The 27,380-nt window shown below is 36.4% G+C and overlaps 3 protein-coding genes across 4 annotated transcripts; 2 read left to right on the top strand and 1 right to left on the bottom strand.

The window, feature by feature from the left end:
• The first annotated feature begins 7,740 nt into the window (after window positions 1-7,740).
• LOC113298326 (protein REVEILLE 7-like) lies at window positions 7,741-11,216 on the top strand. 2 transcript variants are annotated; one of them, XM_026547032.1, is made up of 6 exons: window positions 7,741-7,994; window positions 8,587-8,721; window positions 8,823-8,934; window positions 9,048-9,109; window positions 9,275-9,688; window positions 10,109-11,216. In XM_026547032.1, the coding sequence occupies exons 1-6, from the start codon at window positions 7,983-7,985 to the stop codon at window positions 10,886-10,888; spliced, it is 1,515 nt and encodes a 504-aa protein (XP_026402817.1). In that variant the 5' UTR covers window positions 7,741-7,982; the 3' UTR covers window positions 10,889-11,216. The 2 variants fall into 2 exon arrangements, with proteins under 2 accessions (XP_026402817.1, XP_026402818.1); XM_026547033.1 differs by lacking the exons at window positions 7,741-7,994; window positions 8,587-8,721 and having other exon boundaries at window positions 9,048-9,173.
• Window positions 11,217-12,169: 953 nt separating this feature from the next.
• LOC113298325 (organelle RRM domain-containing protein 6, chloroplastic-like) lies at window positions 12,170-15,271 on the bottom strand. Its single transcript, XM_026547031.1, has 4 exons — window positions 14,962-15,271; window positions 13,466-13,534; window positions 13,206-13,312; window positions 12,170-12,478 (listed from the first exon to the last, which is right to left on the bottom strand). Exons 1-4 carry the CDS (start codon window positions 15,230-15,232, stop codon window positions 12,389-12,391), a joined length of 537 nt encoding a protein of 178 aa, XP_026402816.1. The 5' UTR covers window positions 15,233-15,271; the 3' UTR covers window positions 12,170-12,388.
• Window positions 15,272-15,503: 232 nt separating this feature from the next.
• LOC113298323 (expansin-A13-like) lies at window positions 15,504-18,577 on the top strand. Its single transcript, XM_026547030.1, has 2 exons — window positions 15,504-16,203; window positions 17,906-18,577. The coding sequence occupies exons 1-2, from the start codon at window positions 15,587-15,589 to the stop codon at window positions 18,213-18,215; spliced, it is 927 nt and encodes a 308-aa protein (XP_026402815.1). The 5' UTR covers window positions 15,504-15,586; the 3' UTR covers window positions 18,216-18,577.
• The last annotated feature ends 8,803 nt before the right edge of the window (window positions 18,578-27,380 follow it).

The raw sequence follows: 27,380 nt of genomic DNA, 5'->3' as shown, positions 1-27,380 counted from the left end.
AGTACCACCGGTGAAAAATGTCGCTCGAAGTAACACGTGAAGACAGCTAGAGATAGAATGTACATCTTAAGCAAAAGTTTTATGTAGAAGAACGCCAAGTAATTCAATGGCTGAGATATACTCCCTCCGTTGCACTTTAGATGATGTTAGGGTTTTTTGTATGTTCCAAAATAGATGAGAGTTTAGCTATTTTTTCTAAAATTCTCACTGATTTACCCCTGCTTTGGGACCACAACATTGCATTCATTGTCTTTGTTATCAGTGATAGATAATTAATCTAATTTAAGATTTTAAATTTATTCTCTATAATCTTAGGATATTTGGTCATTCCAACTAGAATTATATGGGGATTCATAATTTATACTAGAATCCATAAACAAAAAATTAGGAGGTTTAAATTTTTAGGAAGATATTAATATGGGTAGATTTGGAAAAAAAATTATTCTCTTTGACGTTTCTTAATCTGCATGAAAAACTCTACAACATCATCTAAATTGGAACGGAGGGAGTAAGAAATAAGCAACAACAATATACAACATAGTAAGAAATAAGCGACAACAATATGCAACATAGAAAAAAACTTAGAAAAAAGGATATCCAAGAAAAAAACACAAATAATTCAAGTAAAGTAGGAAAAACCACGTGTTGAAGTTTTCGCGCGACGCGAGCCACAAGAGTTTCTTAATATGGGGTTAGTCCTCGAGTGATTTTGGGGGAGTTGAGTGTATTTTAAATCTTGAGGATTTTAAGAAAGTTTGAGAGAGTGTAGGGAGTTTGAGAGAGTTTGGTGTTTTTGAGTTCAGGGAGTTTGGGGGAGTGTAGGGAGTTTGAGAGAGTTTATTAGAGGGAGTTTGGGGGAGTTTGAGAGACTTCACTCCTAACTTATTCTCTTAAGAAACAATAAACCCTCATTTGCAAATAAAAATGATCTTTAATCAAAAGAAAATAAATAAATAAAAATGATCCTATCTCTGCATCAATAGTATGTTATTGTTGTGCAACGAGGATAATTTTTTTCCCCTACATTTTAACGGTCTCCATACAATTCTAACTCCCTTTGTTCACGAACATTTTCCCACATATCATCCGCTATACTCTTTCTCCATGCATTAGCTTCTTGACGTTGTTATTCTTGAGTTTGTTGTGTCAAAACTTCGTCGTCATTTACAAGCATTGATGGATGGCTATCTTCCTCTTCCTCGACTGGAAACTCATCTGAACGACATTCTTTTCGCAAGAAGTTGTGTAAGCCTGCACAAGCTGTCACTATCTCTGCTTGCACTTGATACGGAAATGGAGGTTGAGACTTAAAGATCAAGAAACGAGACTTCAAAACACCAAACAATCTTTCAACTACATTCCTCAAAGAAGCATGACGCATGTTAAATAATTCTTCTGCCTTTTTCGCATGATTACCCGTACCAGAAAATTCTTTCAAATGATAACGTTGGACACGAAATGGTGTTAAACAATATCGCCGGTTTGCAAACCCACCATCCCCCAAGTAATATTTACCTGAATAAAACACAAAAAGAAAAACTTCGTCAAGTAGAATCCAAATATAACTTAACCAAAAAATCAATACTTCACATTAGATAAAAGTAAAAATACCTTGCGGTATTTTCAGTCCATTTTTTTTTTTCATTGCGTCGTTAAGTATTTTCGAATCATGAGCAGACCATTCCCATCCACTGAGCACGTATATGAACTCCAAGTCGAAGTTGCAAACCGCTAACACATTTTGAGATGTAATTCCATGTCGATTCCGGTAAATGGTTGCATCTCTTTTCATCACCATTGCTGGAATATGTGTACCGTCCATAGCTCCAATGCAATCCTTAAAGTAAGGGTAAAATCGTGTACTCTCTCGAATTTTAGTTGGAGTTGCACTTGTTGGATTAGACATCATCTTCGGGGCTATAGCATTCAAAGCTCGCAACATCCTATTGGAGTTTTTACTAACTGTCCACCGAGAGCGACCAAATGTGTCACGTATTCTGCAATATCGTGAACTTTGGCCAACAACGAGTAAAAATGTGCCAAGCATTTCTTCAATAGAAACACATCTTGTATCACGTAATGGTGTAGTTTCTCGAATGATACAACATAGTTTTAAAAAAATATCAGGGTAATCCTATAACTTCGTCGAAAGTCTTCTGGGTCTTCACGCAAAACTCTCCTTATATAGTTATACCCAAACAAAGTAACTGGGCGTCTCATTGGTCTTTCAATACGCTGACTTTGTATGTATTGCAGTTGCTTAATTATATCCATCAACCATGAATGCACCGCTGAAAGTATATTCAAAAATATGGATAGTTCAAATTCATTATTGCTGCTTACCTCTTCATCATCACTGCTTTCATCTTCTGTATCGAAGGCTTGATCTTCATTATCAGTAGATAAATGCAAATCAGACATGTTCACCTAAAAATATGATAAAAGTACTTTTTTTATTAGAATCATCATTATCTCAAAAGAAAAAAAAATGTGTATAGAAAATAAGCATATAAAATATAAAGTTCATAGATTCAATATCATAATAACCATAAAGATGTCAATCCATAACAATAAGTAGCAATCAATCCATAACAATAAAGTCTCAACTAGGAGAAAAGAAAAATTAAATACTAATAGTTACGAAGCAAAACGACCAAATGTTGTAACTCTAAAAGCCTATTGCCCCTAACAGAAACTTGCCAAGATGACAGGTTTATGCTTTTAAATTTGAACCAATCCACAACTTTCTCTCTTCAGGAGTAAAACGTATGAATAAGTTCTTCTTGTGATTGTTGTCCAACATTTCAATTACTTTCAGCTTATCGTCCAAAGAAATTTCATTCATGCCATAAACAAGATCCCATACTTCGTTATCTTTCTTATCCTTATCAAGTCTGCGCATTTCCTTTTCAATTTTGCGATCTTCTTTCTCTTTCGCAATAAGAGCATGCATTGACTCAATAGAAGAAGCAATCGCTGAACTGTTGGCAATCAATTTTTGTAGGTAATCAGACTGCTCAGTAGGATTAGTTGATGTAAAAGAGTCACTAATGTCACACCTTGGTCTTTTCCTTGGTACCGCTTTTCTGACTGGAATTTTCTGTGTGTTCATATCTTGAGTTTCATCTTTACCTTGTTCAGCATTTTCCTCTGAGAAATATCCCACATATGATACGTTAAAAGCTCTATCATATTGCTCTCGTTGAGTATCATCAACATCTAAGTAATCATCTTGTTCATCTTCTTCATCTTCCTCATTACAGGTTCTAGCACTTGTACCCTCATGGGTAAGATCAACTGTAACTTTTCCAGATGCACATTTATTCCCAAAAACAATATGCAAGTCACCATAGTCTTTACCATTTTCCTCCCTTAGGTGAGTTTGCTTTGGATGGCTTTGTTAACAAAAAAAAAAAAAAAAGGATAAAGCATGAATTAGAACTATGCATAAATTAGAAGAAAAAAATATCAAATTTCAGTTGTCGGCAAATAACACATACATACCTCAAAGTAATTGTTCCACATCTCGTCGGATCCAGTAATCATCTTGTTATCATCATCCCAACCGAATCCAGAAGTACAAGATTTAAACAAATCTTGGTATTCACCAAATATTTTCTTGAACCATCTATATTTTCCTCTAAAGTTCTCATAAGATTTGTCACAATTACATGCTTCGTTAAGTTTTGGAAGTATCTCTTCTACCACTAGTCTCTTAGTAAAACATCCATTAGTGTCTTTCTTCTTATCAAGTGTAACTTCTACTAACAGTTCCAATAGTTTCCCAGTCTCTCGTGTTGTCCATTGTTTGTAATTCGTATCCGTATCCGGTTCTGTTTTCTTATTCTTCCTAACATTCTTTTTCTTCTTGTTGCTTTCAGAAGGTTTGCTAGAACTGTCCATTCTATGGTGTGACAATTTAGCTATATTAGTACTTATACTAAGAACTTAACAAATCAAGAAAGAAAGTAATGACAAGGTAGTGAAATACAAACTTGTAAGTGGATGCAAGTTGAACAATGCCTTTTAAATCAAAGAACTGAGCTAGTAAAGTGACACACATGGGTTTTCAACTAGATAATGCCAGTGGTTACTTGCTTTACATTTTTACATTTTAGACCTGACTTTGCTTGTCAGATTTACATATGCAAAGAATGACTAAACTCTGAGCCAGTGTTTGCTCAGATTGTTGCTATCTGTCTTACAATATGAACATGTTGACTGCAACGACTTACTAGTGTATATTACAGGTGAGTCTATGCAAACTGCAGTGATGGAAACTTACTAGTGTTTATTACTGGTGAGTCTATGCAATCTGCAGTGATGGAAATGGTGATGAAACTGAAGGCTAGGAGCAGGTGACAATGGGGTTTAACTAAGCAATGTAAATCATCAATCAGAAATGCAAAGTTTTAATAAACAAAAGAAATTCCCTACCGTCTGCGCCGCATTATTTCACTAAAACTTGTTTGATTACACACAACTAGATATAAGAATGAGTAACAAAGCAAGATATGTTGATTACACACAACTCACAATAACTACAACATTTAGCTCAGATTTTTGTTACCAAAAATGAAGTTGCCATAACAAGGTTAAAGAAGTATACTTACAATGAATTGTGGAGAATCAGGCCAAGATAATCTAGAGAAATGTTTAACAGCAATGAATCTACCAATATCACATCTCTAAACTTGGCAGAAGCGGGAGGAATCAGAATTCAGACGTATAATATCTATTAACTTGGCAGTGGCGTCTGTCTCTTTGACAGTAATGTGCAAACTGTCACATATTTCTGTGCACAACATTTCATCCCATAAGTATGGTGTATGACAAAATCCCCTCTACAAATTGCAGGTGGGATGTTTGTGGTTTGAATATATATATCATGGATTCTTATAATGTATGCATTCAATACAATGACCAGCTTTTTATCCAAAAGTCTTGTAGCTAATTTCCTTTCTTCCTCTGGTTTTCAGTGAATCAATGTGTACATTAGTATGCGAAATATCACTCAGCATTTCTGGTGCTGGACCCTACTCGCGTAAGTGGTTAGTTCTGCCTTGACTGTCTATCTTTCGTGTTCTAAACGTGGTGCATATAATATGGCTAAGGTATATTATATGAAATATCTTTTGGTTAGTTATTCCTTTTCAGATAGCTTTACGTGGAAGATCTATATCTGCAAATCCATATCTGGCTAAGGTATGTTCAGTTGTTTCCTGTATATGTGCCCTCAAAATGGTGTGGGCGCCTTGGAGTCTACAACTGTCATGCTTTCTTTCTAACTCTTCTTGCACACAGCAGATCTGGTGTCAGCTGGGAAACCTAAACTATTCATGTCTCTGATCCCAGTCTATGCAATGCTGAAATTCATGTTTACAACTCCCATTTATGTTGCGTTATGTGGCATACACTGTTGTGCAGCATATGCTTATTTCCCACCGTTGACCTCATTTCTCATATAAATACCAAAAAGGCATCATATGACGCATCTCATGAGGCATGTATAGATTTGCTTTCTGGCGTCTTATGTTCACAATGAAGAAACACAGTTTTACAGTGGAGAAAGTTAGGAGTTCTAGCAAGAAAGCTAATGGGGAAGAGCTGATGCTACAACTCTGGGTTGAGCAAGAGAACGACAAAGTTGCTTGCTGAGCAGTTTCTAGTTCTTAGTCACGCGTTCAGTCACAAGTTCTCAGCAAAGTGTTTAATAACAAGAACAACTCTATCCACTGCATTATTAAAGATGCAGTTCACTGAACTAAGCTAAATGTCGATGCTGCTTTTGAAAACTACAAAGCTGGGATGGTTGTTGTGGATAGAGATTCAGAGGTTAAGTTCAAAGGTTGCGGTACAATTTCTCATGATGTTTTAAATCCTTTGGAGGCTGAAACTAGAGCAGTTCTGCTAACTTCTGAGTTCGCAGCTGTGAATGGTATGCACAATGTGATAATTGAGAGTGATGCAGAGAAAGTTGTCAAGATGCTAACTGACGAGAAGTTTCATATCCCATGGAGATTGATGCAGATTGTCAATAAAATCAGAGCTCAGTCAAGGAAGATTAATGTTGTCAAATTTAACTATCTACACTCCTGAATACATGTTTTCATCATTCAGATACATCCCAGTAGCAATCATTCACAAGTTCTCAGAAACAATGAAACAGATCCTAACCATTTAACAGGCGTATGAAGTAGAGACTGGATTACCCTATGATATTGTTCTTGGTAAAAATCGGAGAGAAAAAATTATATTGAAGTTGAAGCAACAACACAACAAAGAACTAGTTCTCTTGTTTGTCAAGATCGATCTGTTGTTTCCCCTGCAGCAGAAGCTGCAAGAGCTGCTATTGAGCTTGACAGAGAAAGGGTTTTGACAGAGAGCAAACGATAAACAATCAAAACAAAAAATCAAAGAAGAAAAAAAACCCAAAAACTAAAACATGAAAAACAATTAAATAGTACAAAAAACAAACAATCAAAACAAACAAATGGAGATCAAAGAAAAGAAAAAGCATACCTGAAGGAAACGTCTTTCTCCTCTTTTTCTCCGAACAAACTCCCTCCCAAATCTCTACTCTTTTGAGAGATTTGTGTACAGGCAAAAATACACTATCAACTCTTTAGAACTCCCCAAATCAACAAACTCCCTAGCTTTTTACGGTTTTACCACTAACAGGGATTTCAAGAGTTTTTTTCAAACTCTCCCACGACTAACGGGTGTTTTCTAGGGAGTTTGGGAAACTCTTCTGAACTCTCCCACGACTAACGGGTATTTTGAGAGACTCTCCAGAACTCCCCCAGGACTAACAGGAAAAAACCCAATTCTCCCGAACTCCACCAACTCCCTCGAGGACTAAGAGCGTCCACAATGGTACGAGTATAACCAAAGACCAAAGACTAAAAAAAAAGATCAAATTTGGGTTTAGTCCGTCATGTGGCGTAGTGGGAAAAGAGTAAATTTGATCGGGCGTTAGTATAATGTTCGCCTGAACGTCAAGCGTTGATAAAGCTTACGCCTGGCATGGGGCGTTTATATAGATTACGCCTGGCATGGGGCGTTTATATAGATGACGCCTGGTCAGTGAGATTCCAAAAAAAAAAAGAAAAGAAAAGAAAAAAATGGGGCGGAGGTATAAAGCCCGCCCCAAGCAAATCTTATTCAAAATTTATATAAACAGGCGTTAAGTATATGAACGCCCCTGAATCAGGCGAATTTTATATAAACGCCCCAAATCAGGCGTAATCTATATAAACGTCCCAAATCAGGCGTAATCTATACAAACGCCCCATGCTAGGCGTAATCTATACAAACGCCCCATGCCAGGCGTAAGCTTTATCTACGTCCGTTACAGGCGAATTCTTTACCAACGCCCCTGCATCAGGCGTTAACTTTACGAACGCGCGATGAGTGACGGACATTATATCAACGCCCGTTGTGTAGGATCAGATTATATCAACGCCCGACTATATTTGGGTTTGGTCTTGGTCGTCGACCAAATTTGGTCTGGGTTTTAGTCTTTGATCAAATTTTGATCGATAGTCCGTCCCACTACGCCTGTCCACTGGATCAAATATTTGGGTTTAGTCGTCACCTGCACTTGCTCTAACACCCCATAAGTTTCTCGAAATTTCTCTTAGCAAAAAAAACAATAAAATAAGTTGATCTGACGTGTCTTCCTTTCCTTTGTTTTCTCACTTTGTTTGTCTTCCATAAACCAAGAGATTTCTAACACAACGTACTCACTGGTCCTTCTTCTATGTTTTCCTCTCTCTGGTCTTCTCTTCTCTAGTACTTCTCCTTTTGGATTAAAAGCCGAATATCTTACAAAAAATCTTTGTTTCTAAAAATCAAGAGCAAGAAGAAAAATAGTATGTCCAGGAAAGGATTGTTTTTTATGCTCTGATATTGTTAAAAGAAGAAAAAGAAGTGATATTTTTGTCTGCAAATATTTTTGGAAGTTTTTTTTTTTTGAAGTTATGGCTAATCAGGTATGTAATTAAAAAACAAAAGCTTTTTTTTTACTCCCATTTTATTTTAAGCTTAATCAGTTGCTTTGGTTGTTATTTGGATTTTATGAATCTATAACCAGATATTTGTTGAATACTTTTTTTTTCTTTCTAAAAATGATTTGGGTGAAATTCTTATGATTGAGATTATGATTTAAGTTTTAAATTTTGGAATATTTTTAGTAATTATTTTTATTTTAGATCTCCATATTTATTACTGTTGAATGTTAGCAACCTGAACGTGTAATCACAAATAGAATATCATCTTTTCCAAGTGATTAGAGTTGAATTATAAGAATTAGTATGAAGATGCAAAGCCAATAGACTGTTACTTAGAAGTTTCATATTTTGTGTTTTCTTTGTTGAAGTTTCATGGAAAACTTGTAATTCAAAAAAACTAAAGAAATGAAAATTTATCTATTAAATATTGATTGGACATTCCATGGATCTGTTAATTTGACTACAACCAACGTCTCCTGATTTTATTTGATTACAGCTTATGTTTTTTCTTGATTTGTTAACTTGTGTGATGAAATCATTTCTTATGCCTAATTATGTTTCTTTTGGATTAAAGGATAAAAGTTGTGGATCGAGCTCGAATGCTACTGCCATGGATGATAGTCAGAATTATATGGAAGTTGGCTCACAGTCTGGAAATGCAATGCAATTTAAGGAGAATTATTCATCTGGAGAAGATAATTTACTTAAGGTACTGTTAGTCCCATTCCCTGTCCTTCATTTTTAATTCAGGATTTTATCCCATTCCCATAATCTCTAACTGCAATTTATCTTGTTTTTCTGGTTTGGCAGGCTAGGAAACCTTATACCATCACGAAACAGCGTGAAAGATGGACTGAAGAAGAACACAAGAAGTTTCTAGAAGCTTTAAGATTGTATGGTCGAGCTTGGCGTCGGATAGAAGGTACTGTATTAGGGTGGATATTAAGATTTTGTTGAACTAATGGTTCTCTGTTGGGGGTATTGCTTGTTTTTTTCTCCATATTCTGACATTAGCATATCTTTGTGTTTATGTAGACCACATCGGTACCAAGACTGCGGTTCAGATCCGAAGCCATGCTCAGAAATTTTTCTCTAAGGTTTATTGCTAATTCAACTTCAAATGTCCTTTTTGTACAATACTATGTTCATAGGTGCACTGAAGTAAGTGACGTTACCTATGACTTGAAGAAGCTTTAACGTTCTTCCCTGGGTTATTCTATGTGATGTTCTCTTTTATTGATCTGTTTGACTTCTTTTTTCAGGTTGTAAGAGAATCAGGTAGTAACGATGCAGGCTCAGTGAAGCCAATTGAAATTCCTCCTCCTCGCCCAAAGAGAAAACCTATGCATCCTTATCCACGAAAAATGGTTTCTTCAGCTAAAAAACAAACGTTGGTTTCTGAGAAGCTTGAAAGGTCGATGTCGCCGAATTTCTCGACCTCAGAACAAGAAAACCAATCACCTACATCTGTTTTATCTGTCGTTGGATCAGATGCTATGGGATCCTCATTTTCAAATACCCAAAGCCGTTCGCAATCACCAGTGTCATCTGTTTCTGATGTGAAGCATGTTATCTCATCATCTACCAAGCAAGAAATTGGTTCCCCTTCAACTTCTTCATTAGCTGAAGAGGAGAATGGGTCTTCGTGTGGGGCAATCAAGGAGCAATCTTCAATGGTACTAACTACACCTTATTAATATCAGTTTTAATGAACTATACTTGTACCTAGCATCATTTCTCTTGAATCATGGTTTTTATTAGTGTTACAATATCAGAGGTCTCACCGAGATTTAATTGGGAGGAGTCGGTTCATAATCATTGCAATTTTAAAAATCATTTGATGAGGCTAAGGAGTTTCTAAACTGATGAGGCTCATGAGTTTCTAAACTAATTGTTACGCATATCTGGGTGATCTGCTGAATGAAACAGCAGTTCGTTATGTTTATACCCTTTATAGCTTGTGCAACCATAAATGTTGGTCAGTGGTGTAGACTGTCATGTTTTTAATCTGTTGCTGATATAGCTTTTGTTGGTCAGTGGTGTAGACTGTCATGTTTTTAATCTGTTGCTGATATAGCTTTTGTTCTGATGTGCAGAAGAATGATTTTTGCTCGAAAGATGGTGAAGCATCCGGCGAAGGTGTTACAGAAGAAGCACCAGTCGTGAGTCTTAAACTCTTTGGAAGAACAGTTTTAGTTACAGACTCACGTAGACCGTCACCATCTTTGTCCAACGGGGTTTGCAAATCATTGGTTAGTGAATTTCAGCAAGAGAATTCTGATACATGTGATGGAATGGCTTTGGAAACAGCACAAAGCAATAATATGACACAACCTGATTCCTTTGTGGGGCCTTCCGGTTCTGTTTGGAGGCAGTGGCCTTCAGCTCTGTGCAATATGCAATTTCAGGGAGTGAACTCGAATGCAATGGAAGCTGCTGCTTCTGCGGCTTCTTCTCTACACTGGTGGGCTTTGTACGGAGGTTTACAGTTGCCTCTTGCATCATCCTTCAACTCAAATTCACTACAGGTGGCTCCAAATTCGTCACCTGAGGATGCCTTGAGGGAGATGAAAGTTCAATACGTTGAAGAAGCAGGGACTAGTTCGGCTACCGGAACCGTAGATGAAGTGGAAATTTCAGAGCAGAATGCAGTTAATTCTCGAAGAAGAGAAGCTGTTGCTGACAATGACATCAAGGAAGTAGACTTGGTACTTGGTTTGAAACCAAGGGAAACATCCGAGTCATTAACCCAAAAATCCAGTTCTGAGAGAAGGGGTTTTGTACCATATAAAAGATGTTTAGCAGAGAGAAGCAGACAGTCGTCCGGAATAGCTGGTGAAGATAGAGATGGGCAAAGAATGCGGTTGTGCTTGTAATTATTTTTCCCGCAAACTACTCCTTTCGTCTATACCTCAGGCTTTTCTATGATGAGGCAGTTCTGACATCGAATCAATTGAGAGATCGAGATCGTAACCGGATGGGTCAAGCAGCTGATCTCTATTTAGTTTGCCTCCTTGTACATTTCCACAGGTGTAACCTTTTTTCTTGTTTCCTCCATTTCGACTGTTTAAAGGCGATCAGTATCGTATTGGGGTTTGTTGTAACGTTATGGCTCTTTAGATTTTTGATTGCAGTTCCTGCAAACCGTCTTGTAGTTTCTCAATATAAATATATTCTTTTTGCAGAATTGCAAATTTTAATCAATCTTTCTCACTACTGCAAATATGTAGTTTCATGTGCTGATTCTTTATCCAAGCTTTCTTCACAGTAACAATTTTCTTCGGGCTTACGACTGTTATTTTATTCTCTCAGTTTATCTTTTACTCCTGATATCCGTTCCGAAAACAAACAGCGAGGACTGAACAACACAACAAAAAACACGTTGCCTAGTAAAGCAAAAAACTGTAAACACTCTAGTTTTATGAGTGATTTGAGTTTCGATGTAACAGCAAATCAACAACATTGCTAATGGAGGTGCCGGATTACTGCCATGCAAAAAGTCTATCACTATTGGTGAACACTGATGCCACGGTGTTAACCGCAGCATCTAGTTGTCTGGGCATATCAATTGGGACCATTCAGTGAAAAGAAGAAAGACAGACCTGGGAACAACATTGACCGGAATAGCAGAACTTCATCACACAGATCTACACTAAAGTACAATCAGTAGTGCTATCCAGCCCAGTAATCTCAATGAATAGTTGTCATCCAAACTTAAATCGAGAATGAGGGGAAACATGGTTTGTAAAGAACTTTGAAACGGGTAACCAATATCTGCTGCATTCAGATGCAGAGTAACATGTCGAGATGGGTTACAAATAAGATGAATTTTGGCACCTCTTTTGTTTCTTGAACGAGTTTTGGCACCTCTGACTTTGTAGCTTTGGAGTTTGAAGTGATCGGTAAAGACAATGTGTGAATGTGTATAGCCTGGTTAGCTAGGTTGGCAGTTAAATTAGACTTCATTATCAATGTAACTGAACCAAATCAAGTACTATTAATATTCGAAGTTAGAATAACCAGGTTAATTTTGTTTTAAAAGAAGACTCCGTTTCCAAATGTTACACGCGTTCTGGAATCACAATGACCATAAAAATCGTTGGTATCTATCTACGGGTAGCTCTGTTGACGTTCTAGATGCAAACATAAGCTTGGAATAATTGCTTCCTTTGTGATATTTGTATTCATAAATAGTACTGCAAATCTGAAACTGAGAAGCACATATATTGACTGCCAAGTATCAATTTCAAGAGGTACATAGATCAGAACACCTTTGGTATAAACCACAAAATATAAATTAGAAGCCTATAAATTATCAGCATAAATCTAACACATGAATAATGTGGACAACTCCGAAACTTACATTATCTTTCTTGTTAATACTGTCTAGGATTTTGCTTCACGCTTTGGCGGAGCTCCGACCTTGGCTTTGCTATCTCCACAAATATGACCCTTCCATCTAGGAACTGAAAAAGACAAAAGCAACATCAACACTTCGTCAGATGTCCAGATTGTTACAAATTTGCATTACCTGAACTTCATCTTTCAATTCACGAAGCTCAACAAGTCGAGGTTCTAAATCCAGACAAAATAACAAAACATCACCTAAATTATTTAGATTTGTTTCTAAATACTAATGTGAATCAATGAAATATGTACTCATATTTACAGTAAGTATTAGAAATTTAAAAGAGATTTCGTTGGGTGTTGAGACTCGAGAACTAACATCATAGTAAAGCATAAGTTGTATCATAAACGAGAAAGATAATACGAGCTGAGAAAATGGAAAATTCTCACTTAATACATGATTCAAAATGATAATCATGGATTACATGCGAGAGACCATACATAGTGCCAAACGGCCCAGTAGTTCAAGAATCAAGTTCTACTGTTCTAGTAGATGCTGTAAGTATGGAGATAAAATAGGCTTGTGGACCTGTGGTTACTTCCTTATCCTAAATATTATGCGAAGTCCAAAATAGTGGAAGGTAACTTCATTGTTAGATGAGCAACCCTGGAAATATACAAATAAACAACATGAATCTTCAAATCAAGTGGTAATTTCTGAATAGTGGAAGAATCTATTATAGTAGTTCTCTCTTTTGCTTTTGAGCACAAACTGCAATTATTTAACCATTTCATCAACAGTTTTGCTTTTCTAAATCCTTTACTTAAAATAATCAAGATACACACCTTGCCATGCATGCCTTCAATAGCTTTCTTCGATTCTTCTTCTGCTGAATAACGGAGGAAAGCAAAGCCCCTGGGCCTGTTTGCAACTTTGTCCATTACAAGGTTCACTGTAAGAGAATCGGTAATGTTTCAAATATCAAGAAGAAAGTATACCACCTATTATATGGACAAAAGCAAATATAACCAAGCAATGTAAGCCTATCCACACAGAGATATGATATAAAGGTACGTCAACAGGACATCACAACAAATTTCCTCACCTTCAACAAGTTCGCCAAAATTTTGGAAAGCATTTCTCAAGCTCTCTTCAGTTGTGCGAAATGAAAGCCCTGCAAGACAATGTACAGACATAACTTTCTGTAAAAAAATTCTGACAGTTATAGGAAATTTGTGTAACAGTGATACGTGCGAGTGTCAGTGCCGGACACTGGTACAATGTGTTGGACACAGCAAGCTAAATAAGAAAAAATAAACTGACACGGCCATACTGATACATATTTACTTGATTTAGATTCAGTTACTAAGTATTTTCTTAGACCATCCAAGACAGTAATTTATCAATATATATTGTGTTCAAACACAACTATGTGCAAGTACAACAAGATATAACCACAGCGTCTAACACTAATATGAAGTGTCCAGATTTCGATATTTGTAGATAGCTTGAATGGTGCAAACAAAATTGAACAGTGGGGTCGTACAGCACAGAAAAATGAGTGATAGAAGAGAGTTCAACAACTTGATATATCCGTGACCTACAAGTTCCTACCTGAACAAACTTAAATTGTCTCTCAAAATGCAAATAGTTCATTTTTCACAATGACCATGTGAACACACAATGAACGTTCAAGCCTGAGAGGGAATAGAAATGGACCACCTATTTCTAAACAGGGAGGCAACTCTATGGCCAAAATCATTGGCTCGTCCTTTCCCAATCCGTTTAATCTACTTGTGCACATCTGCACATGCCTGCTCGAAAATTGTGGCATCAAGCCAAGCTATGCCAGGAAGGACCAGCTGCTATTGTCTGTTGAGCATGGTAATTTGTACTCCAAGTGTGCCAACTGCCAAGTGCAGCCTCTATATACTTACCAAAACAAAAATAAATTTGCAAACAATATCTATTTAAAATTTTGTCCCTAACTAAGAACTGTTTTTGTTCTATCATCATTGAAGATCCTTTAATACCTACCATACTACCGTGTATCTGGAGTAGTTCCTTCCAGTTAATATAGACACTTTCTAACATACAACGCTGGATTACAAGATGGACCACTGAGCATATTCTACTTGGCCATACATTTCCAAATGAATATATCCCCCCATACTGCTGGTTACATTATTTAAAAGTCATAACCATCAAATTCCTAATAGAAAATGACTCTTCCATAGTGCATCGACAGCATGCCGATCACAAAACTCACACCTTAATTCAACCTACATGTGGGCTGATGCCCAATTCTCATTTTGCCTATCCAGTTGCATATCTTAGAATAAAACAAATCATCCTAGTATACATTTTTTTGTTTTTTTTTGTTTGTGGTTAGTATATTCCATCCTCTACTACATACCTAAGTTCTCACATTTCAGTATGTACCCAGTGTAAAGACCCACCCAAAATTTGAACTTAGGATAATTTTTTTTCATAAAACCCAGACAATAACTCATAAGATAAATAAGAGAATCATCATATTAAAATCAAAATAATAAAATAGTCAAGAAACCCCTTAACTGCAAAGGAGGTAAAAATTCTTACCACTAATGTACAGCTTGGTAGAATTTGTTGTAGTACTGCTCCTAATTGAAGAAGTTGACGAAGAAGAAGAAGGAAGGCAAGCTACCACAGCAAAACCATTGTTGTGGCGATGATTTATCTTTTGAGTCGCAGAATAGGACAAAGAGGAAGGAAAATTCATACAGACAGAAGAAAAGGAGAAAGAAACTGAAGATAAACAAGAAACATCTTTTAATCTTTCAGTAATTGACGAAGAAACAGGTAGTGCAACTGTACTTACAGTTGCTGCCATTATCGAAACTGAAACTGAAACTGAAAAACCAATGATGGATAAAATAAGACTATACACCACAAAGAAATGTACTAAAGGCGTATCAACAAACTGATGTTTACGTCGTTTATTGTATGACACGTGTCATCCATTTTCGGCTCTTTGTTCATTGAAAGCCCAGTAAGACTTCTAGTTGTCCACCGACTCGGTTGAGATGTTTTTCAGAATAAAACAGAAAGAAGAGGGTAATTTAGTAATTAATCATCCCAGTGTAGCTGCCCGTTAAAAATCCCCAAACAAGAACGAAGCTTGAAAAAGCAGGGGTAAGACAAGAAGATACTCTCTGGTTCTTTTCTCTTTCTAGAAATCAAAAAAATGTTAGAACCAAATCAAACTAAAACACTTAAATTTCTTAAGAAGCTTGTAATAGCAATTACATTAGTGATAAGTATCCTATCAACAAGAAGAACAAGAGCAGATAGATATTATTCATCAGCATCATCATATTTATTTACACCATCAACAACAGCAATAGGAGAATGGTCAAGAGCAAGAGCAACATATTATGCAGCAATAGATCCAAGAGATGAAATAGGAGGAGCATGTGGTTATGGAGATTTGAAACAGAATGGTTATGGAATGGCAACCGTTGGATTAAGTAGTTCATTGTTTAATAGAGGTCAGATCTGTGGTGCTTGTTTTGAGTTAAGATGTGTTGATGATCTTAAATATTGTATACCTGGTACTTCTATCATTCTCACTGCTACTAATTATTGCGCTCCTAATTATGGTTTATTTACTCCTCCTACTCCTGCTTCTGGTAATGTTGATGTTGATGATGATGATGGTACTGTTGATTCTGGTTCTGGCTCGGATGCTGATAATGTTGGTGGTCTCTGTAATCCTCCTAATAAACATTTTGTATTGCCGATTGAAGCTTTTGAAAAAATTGCTATCTGGAAAGCTTCTAATATGCCTGTTCAGTATCGAAGGTACTTGCTTACACTTTCTCACTACTAAAATTTTTATGCTATCTTGCGCTGTCTGTTTGGATTTTGTTCTGAGTTCTCTTGCTATTTTTAGATTTAGATATCAGAGGTTCAGAACATAGAACATAATAGGTAATAACAAGACGAATATGTCTATAAAATTTTTGTTTGTTTATGTTTGTATTTCCTGCAACTATCTTCTTCCATTGTTATTTTCTCTGGCTAACTTACGCGAAGGTAAAGTGCCTGTGTTTGTTTGTTGTTATCCTACGCATCGTTTTTTTTCTTACTTTTTATGTTTTTTTTTTTTTTTTAATTTTTCAAAAAGTCGTGATTTAGAAAATCACCTTGACTACTTTTCTGAGTATGGGCCTAACATTACAGCTCGTGTTTTCACGCTGCTTTTTCTGTTCCTTTCTAGGGAGGAGACAGTCTGTATCTCTACTTTCTTCTCTAATCTGTACAGAGAGTATTCTGAAGTATGAAATTGAGCTAATTAGAAATTTTTCGTCACAAGTATATTAATCAAATTCCTAGTGAACTTCCTAACAAAGTAAAAAAGTCCTAGTGAACATGTAGCGTGAACAGAGTGTAAGTATATTTAGGGAGTTCTAGAAAAGATGAAGCTGCTTGGTGTTGAAGTTCAATCCTGCGTGGTTAAAAACTTCAGTAGTCGACTAACTAAGCTTTAAGGCTTGTGAGTATACGAAATATTACATAACTTGAGATGAGTATGTAGGGAGCCAGGCAGCTTGCACAATCGACAGCTTACATTCAGACCCAATTCCCATTAGTATTGGAGTTCGTAAATCTTCTTTGAAAACTGACTAAAAAAAACCAAAAAGAGTATAGCTTCTCCAAGATATATATTAAGCTGAGGCATGGGCATTGGGTCCGAGTATATTTTTAAAATTTGTGACTGATGGATGTTATGATTCATTACATTTCTGCAACATTGAATGTCTTCAAAGTAATGTTTGTCTCTCTTATTAGCTTACATATGAAATCAGTATCTAGAAGACAAGTATTAGAGGGACCCATTCGAAAAAAGCAAGCTTATCATGCACATATTTTGTTCTCTTTTCTCTTCAATAGACTAACTGGCTATAGCTACCTGTAACATATATATTGGTGATGATTACACCAGCAACCTTCATGTTTATTCTAGAACTAGCAGCTATGCTTTTCCTTCATTTAACCCTGTAGCGGAATTAAACCATTGAACTTTTGAGGTGGGCCCAAATTATTGCTAGTCGGCAGCAACTGTGTATTCTTCGTCATATCTATTGTTAGATTAGATTAATACTCATGTAAGATTTGATTTTATTATTAGTTTGTCAGATGATTTTGTGTTTATGAGCTTTTTTGGTATTTTTTTTATTGTCACCTTGTCTCTGCCAAGAATGAATATTTTGGAGATTGAGTCTTCCTTTGTAAGTGTTTTCTAATTACATAGACAAGGCCTTATGTATATAGTTTAATGCGGTACCAATACCTATATCTGGTTGATTGTATTACTGCATACTTTGGGTCATAGCATACATTTTTTTATAATAGATTCCAGTTTTCTGCATTAATTTTATATAGAGCAATTTTTTTTTTGTCCAAACGTTATTTGTCGCTGTTCATTCCATTACATTGTGCAGTATCTCGTTTAATTATAATATTTTTAGACATTTAACTGATTTGGTTTGTAATTGAACAGGATCAAGTGTAGAAGGGAGGGAGGAATTCGGTATACAATTAATGGATCCGGCTTCTTTTATTCAGTTCTGATCACCAACGTTGCAGGCGTTGGAGATGTAACTGCTGTAAAAATCAAAGGTTCTAAAACAGGGTGGCTTCCGATGGGAAGGAATTGGGGCCAAAATTGGCACATAAATGCTGACTTGAAGAACCAACCGCTCTCATTTGAGGTAACTGCTAGCAACGGGGTTACAATTACATCTTACAATGTTGCACCAAAAGATTGGCAAATAGGACAAACATTTAATGGCAAGCAATTTGACTCCTAAATTTTTCATAAGATTATTATTCTATGGTGGTAATGGAGTCCGCTACAGTCAACTATGGTAAGTGTCTAGTATTTGGAGATACAACTATGTTGAAACTTCATGGCGGGCCTTCTGGTTTTTCAAGAGACTTCTTTTCCAAAATGGAAGAGGATTTTGTTTTTAAATGGACGCATCACGGAAGCAACTTTGAGTAGGCACCAAATTATGTAAGATTGGCATGTTAAATTCTAGTTAGTTAAAGAGTGAGGTGAACATTGTAAAGGGTAAACCCTATGATTACTTAGTGCTCATATATAGACATTATATTAAGAACGGGAAAGCGATTTTTTATATATATTATTACTTTTTTTTTTTTTGAACAATCAACGTATTTCAATTCATTTAAATCAAAACAGTGATTACATGTTCGCTTACAAAAATAACAAAAACATCAAAATGCAAGATAATCAAGATCCTAATACAAATAAGGATGTAGTTGCAGGAAATCCTACACTACATCCCTCATATGATTTCATTATTACTCAACTCATTTTTAGGTTTACACTCTTAATTTTATTGATCAATCTTTGAATGTTCTTACAAGAAAAGATAAAGGAATCAAGAATGATTTCTGCTTTAGACTTTCTCTCTCCTATTTACTTGTTTCTTACTCAAAAAGATCTCTCTCCTTTCTTTACAACTTGAACGACTATTTATAGGGAAATACATAGTGGATGACAGCTAATCTGTCCTTTATTTTCGGGTATGATTTGCGACATTCTCGCAACCTTACAAATGTTAATTTCGCAAGCTTTCTAATTTTCGCAGAACTATCACATCTTTCTCGTGATTCTAGCTGACGTCGTTTATCATATCATTTCTGAAATTGTTCTGCGACGCTGTTGTGTTGGGTAGTCGATAATTTCGCTGAGACATTATCGTTGCGAGATTCTGATCCTACAAAGGACATCAATTACAAGTAGATTTTTTTTTTGAAGCATGTATATATTAAAAAGGAACTAAATAGAGATTACACGGGGGAAAGTAATTCCCATAAAGTCATTTAATAGAATTTGATTAAGAAAAGGCGGGTTTGCTTGATCCCATATCATTGTCGAATAGTTTCCTTCTTCGCTTCTATCTGCTGCAAAGTTTGTTATACCATCAGCTGCTTGGTTGCCTTCTCTATAATTGTGTTGAATGTGGCAGGAAGGTACGTGGCGCATTCTTTGTTTGATTTCTGCAATCATTTGTGATATATACCAAGGAGCTTCCGCTGATGTTTTGATAAAGCGCATGAGATTCTCAGAGTCCGTTTCAATTATCACTCTTGGCCATTGTCTTTCCATCGCTATTCTGGTTGCTATTACGGTTGCCCATGTCTCTGCCGTCAGCGCAGTAGTTAAACCTAGAGGTTGTGATAGAGCCATAATGGTTTGTGCATTCGAGTCCCTGCAAATGAATTCCGCTCCTGTCATATCTGGATGGCCTCTATCAGCCCCATCTGTGTTTATTTTTATCCAACCCGAATCTGGAATAGACCATCCAACTTGAATGCTTGTAATTGTTCTTGTGATGGTTGTTGCAATCCTTGGAGTTGGATCTCCAGGTAGCACCGGCGGGGAGATTTTTATTGCCCATTCAAATTCTTTTTGTTGTGCTAGAGTTTTCCTCAAGATGTTTTCTTGGTGAGATTGTGATTGGTTGAAGACAAGTTCATTTCTGGTTGTCCATAGCGCCCAGAAAAGAAAACAGAAAGATATGATGGGGGTTTTATCGCTAGAAGCTTGTAGAAGATGCAATATGGTTGCTTGAGGATTTAAGGTGATTGGTTGGTTGATGTGTTGAAGATGGTTTGTTAATATGCGGTTTAAAAGGTTGGTCCACGCCGCTACTACCACAGGACATTGAATAAGCATGTGCGTCATCGTTTTGGGGTCGGAGTTGCATCTGGGGCACATGTTTGAATTGGTGAGGTTGATATGGTGTAATAAAGAAAAGGTTGGTAATCCTTCGTTGATAGCTTTCCACAAGAAAAACTAAATTTTTGGAGGACATGGTAAGGTCCATAGAAATTTGGTGGTTGGGAGGGGGTTTATGGTTGTATGGTTATCTTATTGGGCTAAACAGTTGTATCCAGAAGCAGTGGTATATTTTCCGGATTTCGAATGTGGCCAGATTATTTTATCCGGTTGTTGTCCAGGGGAAGGTGGATATTGATAATATGTTGTATTGCATCAGGTGGAAGGTTATGTAGCTGATCATGCCTCCAATTATGAGTAAGAGGGTCAATTATATCAGCCACGGTTTGGATAGGATATCAATGGGTAGGATCAAGGTTAGGAAAATGAGGTATCCAATTAGCTTGGATGGGGGTGTCTAAACCATTCCGTATGCAATGAAATATCTGTTGTTTTACAAAAGGTATAAGGGATGCCATTTGCTTCCATTGCTGGCTGACAGTAGAAGGAAAAGTGATCGTACCTTGAAAAATTGGTTGATGTTGGAGGTACTTCTCGTAGATACCGGTGTAGATGGAATGTGGTTGATCGTGAATATTCCATAGTCTTTTCCTGAGCAAATCTTTATTGTGATGGCTACTCTTCCTGATGCCGAGTCCTCCTTTTGCTATCGTTGTGTGGAGTTTGTTCCATACCAAAGGGTGAAGTTTTCTAACAGAGGAATCATGCCCCCAGAAAAAATTACTGGTAATCCGGTCGATTTGTTTGTGGACATGAGTGGGGAAAAGTTGTGTTTGCATAAGATGGTTGGAGGTTGGAGTTAAGGAGGTTTTAATGAGAACTAACCTCCCAGCAGGTGTAAGGCATTTTGTCATCCATCCTTGAGCTTTACGCCTAGCCGTTGAAGAAAAGGTTCGAAGATGTGGCGGGATGTTCTCCCGTGTTTTAATTGGACTCCAAGATATATAGGAGGGGTTGTAGAGGTTGGAATGTTGTAAAATTGGTGTAGAGTATTTATATCGTCTGGATGTAATCTCGGATGGTGGATGATTGTTGATTTGGCTGTGTTGATTATTTTTCCTGCTGATGATCCATATGATTGAAGTATCTTTTTTAGGTGGATGTTACTCTCTTGGGAGGCTCTGTAGGTGATAAGGAGATCATCTGCATACATAAGATGTAATATGGGTGGTGCTTTTTACGATATTCTGAGACCTCGAACCAGCTGTTTGGCTTCCAGTTTGGCAAGATTTGTTGATAGAATTTCAGCATATATAATGAAAATGTATGAAGATATGGGATCACCTTGTCTTATGCCTCTCGTCGGTGTTTCATGAGGGGTGCCATTGATGTTGATGGAGTAGGTGACTGAGATGATACATAACATGATACAGTCCGCAAAAATTGGCGGGAATCCTAATTTGGTGAAGGCTTTTCTAAGAGCAAGGGCTATGGGATAGACTCCAAAAGACTTTATCCCTTTCAAAATGAAAGAGATTCTAAGTGAAAGAGGGCAAAACCTACCATGGGAAAGATGTATAATAGTCTATACGGCAAACAATTGCCCGTCTGGAAGAAAAAAAATAAAAGAAATATTTTACATACGACTGATAGTTCGCAGATTAATTTGGTACATGCCTACTTGTCAAGATAAAAAAATGTATTATTTACATTAAATATTTTTTTTAATAAAACGTGTTTAATTTAGGAAATAAAAATTCTGGTAACTAAATAAATTGAAACAAATACGGCTGATTTTTAGCCGTTTACATATTACAAGTAGAATACGGCAAACCAAAAGCCGTTGGAAAGAAAAATAATTTGGACGGCGAACTGTTGCCGTTTTTCTTATATCTATTTCAAACGGCAAACTATTAGCCGTATAGGGAAGACTTTCCCTCGCTCTTTCATATGAAAGAGAGGGTGATTGAGTTTGGGGTGAAAGGGGGTTTCCCTCTACCCATAGTAGGACCTAATTTGATCAAATTTGATCAACTTTTTCGTTTTGAAAGAGAATCTCAACCGCTCTGATACGGGCTTATTAGAGACGGGAGAAGGGGTCAAATGCGGTTTACTAGAATTTTTGATATGATTTTGTAACATACATTGCAGAGGCTGATTGGTCTGAATTGAGATGGTTTTGTTGGGTGGTCCACTTTTGGAATTAACGTAATGTTTGTGTAGTTCATGAGGAGGTGGATATTTAAAGAATTAAAAAAACTTCGAACCATAACTATTATTTGTGTGTAAGTGGTATCCCAGATAACTTTGAAAAACTTACTTGTATAACCATCTGGCCCAGGGGCACTTTCTGAATTGATGGAGAACAGAGCTTGCTTGATTTCTTATACTGTTACTTCTGCCGAGAGTGAATCACATTGAGTGAATGTTAATCTTGGTGCAATTTCTCAAATAGATCTTCATCTTTTATTATGTTCGGAGCTGTGTAATGAGTTGTGAAATGGTCCAGGATGATCTGAATTACTTGATCTTTATCGGAAACCCAGTTGTTTTGTTGATCTTGTAATTGTTGAATGTTGTTGCGACTTCGGTGTATGGTTGCTTTGGTGTGGAAGAAGGTCGTATTATTATCTCCTGATTAGAGCCATTGTATTCTGGATCTTTGTTGCCAATATGTGGCATGACATTGGAGTAAGGTTAAGTGCTGATTCCTTAGCTCTTTTTCTTCATTTAGCCAATATGCTAATTCCTCGCCATTATGAATGGCTCACTAATGTTGTCCCTCTGAATTTGCGTTGTTGACTTCCGTATCAGTGTTGGAAGATGCCTAAAGGTGTCCTTGTTCCAATCCATAAGAGTTTGGCCAGTGGTGATTAGCTTTAGATGAAGGTCCAGAGCAGGTTAAACGTCACTTTGTTGAGTCCACGCAGAAGTTACAACTTGGTTGAGATGAGGGCGCGTCAACCATAGATGTTTAAATTTGTAATTTTTTTGTCCCTGCCATTCAATTTATTTGGTGCGCAAAAGGATGGGTGCATGATCGGACGCTATCCTCGGAAGATGAGTGACGACGGCATGAGGATTTTCCGTGCGCCAATATGGGGTTGCAAGAGCTCTATCCAATTTTTATAATATGTTGTCTTGACCCTGCTGATTGTTTGTCCAAGTGTATGGATCCCCACGAAATCCTAGGTCGATGAATCCCATTTGATCTATCATTGTGAGGAATGGCTGAGTCTCGCTATAGTTGACTTGTCTTCCTCCTTTCTTCTCTGATTGGTTTGTTACTTCATTAAAGTCCCCTATCAACACCCATGAGGTTGAGTTGGTTATGTTGAGGAAAATTGTTGGGAAATCCTGCCAAAAATCAGATCTTGCCGCTGGATGTGGAGGACCGTAAATGCCTGTGCAGAGCCATGGTTGTGCCGGAGCTAGGGGAGTGACAAGGACATGGATGAAACTCTGGGATTGAGTTAGCACTTGAATGTTTAGGTTGTTCCACATGAGAAAAAGTCCTCCTCTTCGACCAACTTTGGGGACTGAGGTTAGGTTTTGGAATTGTAGGGATTGAGCGAGTCTTGACATGTGTCTTTCATTAGTTAAAGTTTCTAAAAGGAAGAGGATATTGGGCTCGTGTAAAGAGATTATATCTTTTAGGTGTTGTATTGTGGTTGGATTATTGATGCCCTGAAAATTTCAGGCCAAAATGTTCATGTTTAAAAGTTGAGTTTAGAACTGGATGTGGAGAGGAATTAAAAAGAAGACAAGAAAATTGATGTGGCTGAGAGGTTTGGAATGATGTTGAGTAAACCAAAGGGAGATAGAAATAGTATGTAGGTGGGATTGCTAATGGACTTAAGAAAATTTCAGCTAATAGGGTCTGGGCTTGAGATATGCTTGAAAATGAAAATATCCAGCACATTTTGACTTAGCAATTTGAAGCAACCATAAACATGGAAAATTGAGAAATTACAACCTAAAAGATGTGCTTTATAAGACACCACTTACAAGAAAAAACTTTCTATAAGGTGCGATAACCTAAAAGGTGTACAATAATACCACACTTACAAAATATAGAAGGTGTGCTTTATAAAATAGCACTTACAAGGACTATCACAAGAGACAGAAAGGGCATATATTGCCTGTTTGACAAAAATAAGATAACAAGAACCTCCTAACGACTTTAACCCCGAAAATTACACTAGACTATTACAAATTTGATAGCACAAAACGAACATATTGTAAGCAAGGCTATAACGAGCAGATTTCAAGCAAATTACAAACGAAAAGTGCAGTCTAGTTAATCGATTGATAAAGCAAAGATATCAGATTGGAATAGAGAATACAAAACTAGTAGTTTAAGTGGACTTACCTGGGGACTTAGAATGATCAGAGGAACTACGGGTTGGGAACTGAGGATGAAATTTTAAATCGACACAGAAATTTGGCAGGTAGAACCGACTACTCAAAAAAGCATAACAGATGTTTATAAGAGGTTCTAAATTTTAACTCAAGACGAAAACATGCCTTTAACTATAACTAGTAGCCATAATTCACAGAACAGAATAAAATTTAAAAATATATATATATTTTAAAGATTAAACTAGGGCCAAAAAAATATTTCTCCCTACTTCAAAAATCCCGAAAGAAGGGATTAAGGAAAACACCCACGAGAGAGGAAAAGAAAATTAAGATCCAACTGAAAATTAAGCACTAATAGAACAAGCACACAACACATAGAAAATTAAGATCCAACTGAAAATTAAGCACAAATAGGACAGGCACACAACACATCATGTTATGCTATAAATCAAAGCTACCTAAACCATACAAACTTTCAAAGGATTAGATATGGAGAAAAGAAGAGGAACAGTAAGAGAACAATACTATTTGCATGCGAAAGCTATCAAACCATGGCTAAAATCAACATGACATAACTACCCAACTAGCATAGCCTCACTTAGAACCACAACACAAGTGAAGCAGAAGAGCTATTACATTAAAGAAAGACCAGTAGTTTACAACATCATACATAAATGAGGCAACTACTATAGATAGGAAGAATCAAAAGGAACTGGCCACACGACCACCAGAAACGACAGTCTAAGAAATCAATCACGAACTAACAAGAAGGTTTTCGGATACCTTCTTAAACTTAAAATTCATGTTATAAGAACCCATTTTAAGAAACTCCCCTTTAAAACTCCTTTAAAAAAAAACCCAAATTAAACCCCATATCCATAGAAATCATATGAAGATGCAATAAAGTTTTGATGCAATAAAGTTTTCAATTTTTCCTATCACTAATTCAATTTTGGATATCCCAATTTTGATCACCTCTAACGAACAACAAAATACAACTTGCATAAACGAGAATCCCTAACAACAGTTGAACACAAATCTATCAACACCCCTAGGCGAGGAGACGCGATAAAGACACTAAGAAGAACCCAATAACAACAATCAACAAAAAGAAATTAAAAAAGCAAAACGAATAATCCTAGATCTAGAGATTCAACAAAAAGAAATGACAAAATAACAATCACTAGGCAAGAATTAGGACATGCTAATCAGTAAAAAATAAACCTCTTCTAAGCATCAAAGACAACGAAACTTACCCCTATCAAATCAGATCTGAATATAAGCTAATCAGGAATAAGATTCCCAAATACCTTTCAAAATCGTATCTTCAACAGTTCCTAAAATCCATAACCCCCATCTCTTAATCTACCATTCAGCCCCCAGGAGTCCTAAGGTTCACTCTCGTTTAGATCTAGTCGCCATGGAAATCGATTTGGGTGATAAATTGGTTTTGCAGGAAAAAAAACTCGAAGAAAGATGAGTTTAAAGTGGGAAAGCGAAAAGAGGAAAAATTGCAAAGAGAAAGAGCAATAAACTGCAAAGATATCCAATTTTTTCTTATGTATAAGGGAGAGATAATGGTATATCCGGAAATGATTTCCAACCATTTAATCAGATTGTAGTCTTCTTCTATAAGAGATGCTCCTAAAACAAAAGAGTAATTTGCCCATGGATTTGTCGATCCACACAAACACAGATGTTGATTGAAAGCGATGTAGTGATAAACCGTCGATGTTTTTGAATCGAGATAAGCAAGCCATATACAAGCCATTAAAATTTGAAGAACTCACCCCACAACGACGAAGAAAAATAGCCCCAAAACGGTGAAGAAATATGTCAAAAGACACCATAAACGATGTAAAAACATCTTATTCATTACCTACTACCAAAAACTTTGAAAGAATAAAGAATTCTTGCTCAGATCTGGTCCTTCTGAGCAAGGCAGCTCAAAGGTTTTTTTTTTTTACAGACAAGTTTTATATATATTAATAGAAATAACTTGTGCCGTAAGGGTACTGGTTTGATCGTGTTTTCTTCGTGTTAAAGAAGATATTTTTCGTGCAGCCACCTAATTATGATACAATTACATTTTGTATTGTGCAGATATAATGTCCATATATACACACGCTAAAAGAAACTCCTCCACGTGATTGAAAAAGCGACAACCCGGTCCTTAACATATACATAAGATCGTGTGAAGTTATACAAATTACAGCTGACCGAAGAGATTTAGGTGGAAAATCCTCGACGAAACCAACAATCTAATTTTTTTTTTATGATCATATTACTCCCAAATAAACCGGGAACTCACTTAAAACGCCAATAACCATAAAGTATAATGCAATTATGATAAATTATCTCAATATATGCCACAAAAAATAGACAAAATTAATACAATGCAATTATTACAGACCCTAAGACGTATAACAACACAAAAAGAGAAAAACCTTTGATATTACTGACCAAAATCTAAACTTGCAATTTAGTGGATGTTTTTCATCACATCAAATTTATTAACATATAGATTAGTAGAGTCCGGCCGATGATCCAAGTTTTCAGCAAAGGAGGATGGATGCTAAAATGAAAAGAAACTAATAGGAAGAAAATACTCATAATTCATTTTTCAAAATGATAGGAGATTACTATCTAAAACTTCGCGCCTTCATTTATTTCTACTTTGTATATGATCCCCATAGTAGACAGTGACATTCAAATCATATGAAATCAAATCTTGGTATCATCGATTGTGAAAAGCAAAAAAAGAAGTTGGTCTTATTTCGTTTTAATCAAGAACATTCATTAATAATACTTAGAGAAAATGATTACCTAAGAAGCTATCAGCAAAATTAATATGCTGCGGAAAAAAAAACTAACAAATCAAAAAGACGAAACTCCTTTTTGG

The sequence above is a fragment of the Papaver somniferum genome, chromosome 7, assembly GCF_003573695.1.
Source record: "Papaver somniferum cultivar HN1 chromosome 7, ASM357369v1, whole genome shotgun sequence".
NCBI classification, from domain to species: Eukaryota; Viridiplantae; Streptophyta; class Magnoliopsida; order Ranunculales; family Papaveraceae; genus Papaver; species Papaver somniferum.
Note: the sequence above shows the minus strand (reverse complement) of the source record. Positions and strands in the feature narration are given on the sequence as shown.

What these genes read in the sequence shown, in the direction of transcription:
- LOC113298326 (XM_026547032.1), top strand. An exon ending in AGCTTGGCGTCGGATAGAAG is followed by an intron (nt 8,935 to 9,047) that starts GTACTGTATTAG and finishes GTGTTTATGTAG; the next exon opens with ACCACATCGGTACCAAGACT. An exon ending in TCAAGGAGCAATCTTCAATG is followed by an intron (nt 9,689 to 10,108) that starts GTACTAACTACA and finishes TCTGATGTGCAG; the next exon opens with AAGAATGATTTTTGCTCGAA.
- LOC113298325 (XM_026547031.1), bottom strand. Translation starts at nt 15,232, where the DNA reads ATGGCAGCAACTGTAAGTACAGTTGCACTACCTGTTTCTTCGTCAATT. An exon ending in TACCAAGCTGTACATTAGTG is followed by an intron (nt 13,535 to 14,961) that starts GTAAGAATTTTT and finishes ATTGTCTTGCAG; the next exon opens with GGCTTTCATTTCGCACAACT. An exon ending in TTTTGGCGAACTTGTTGAAG is followed by an intron (nt 13,313 to 13,465) that starts GTGAGGAAATTT and finishes ATTCTCTTACAG; the next exon opens with TGAACCTTGTAATGGACAAA.
- LOC113298323 (XM_026547030.1), top strand. Translation starts at nt 15,587, where the DNA reads ATGTTAGAACCAAATCAAACTAAAACACTTAAATTTCTTAAGAAGCTT. An exon ending in ATGCCTGTTCAGTATCGAAG is followed by an intron (nt 16,204 to 17,905) that starts GTACTTGCTTAC and finishes GTAATTGAACAG; the next exon opens with GATCAAGTGTAGAAGGGAGG.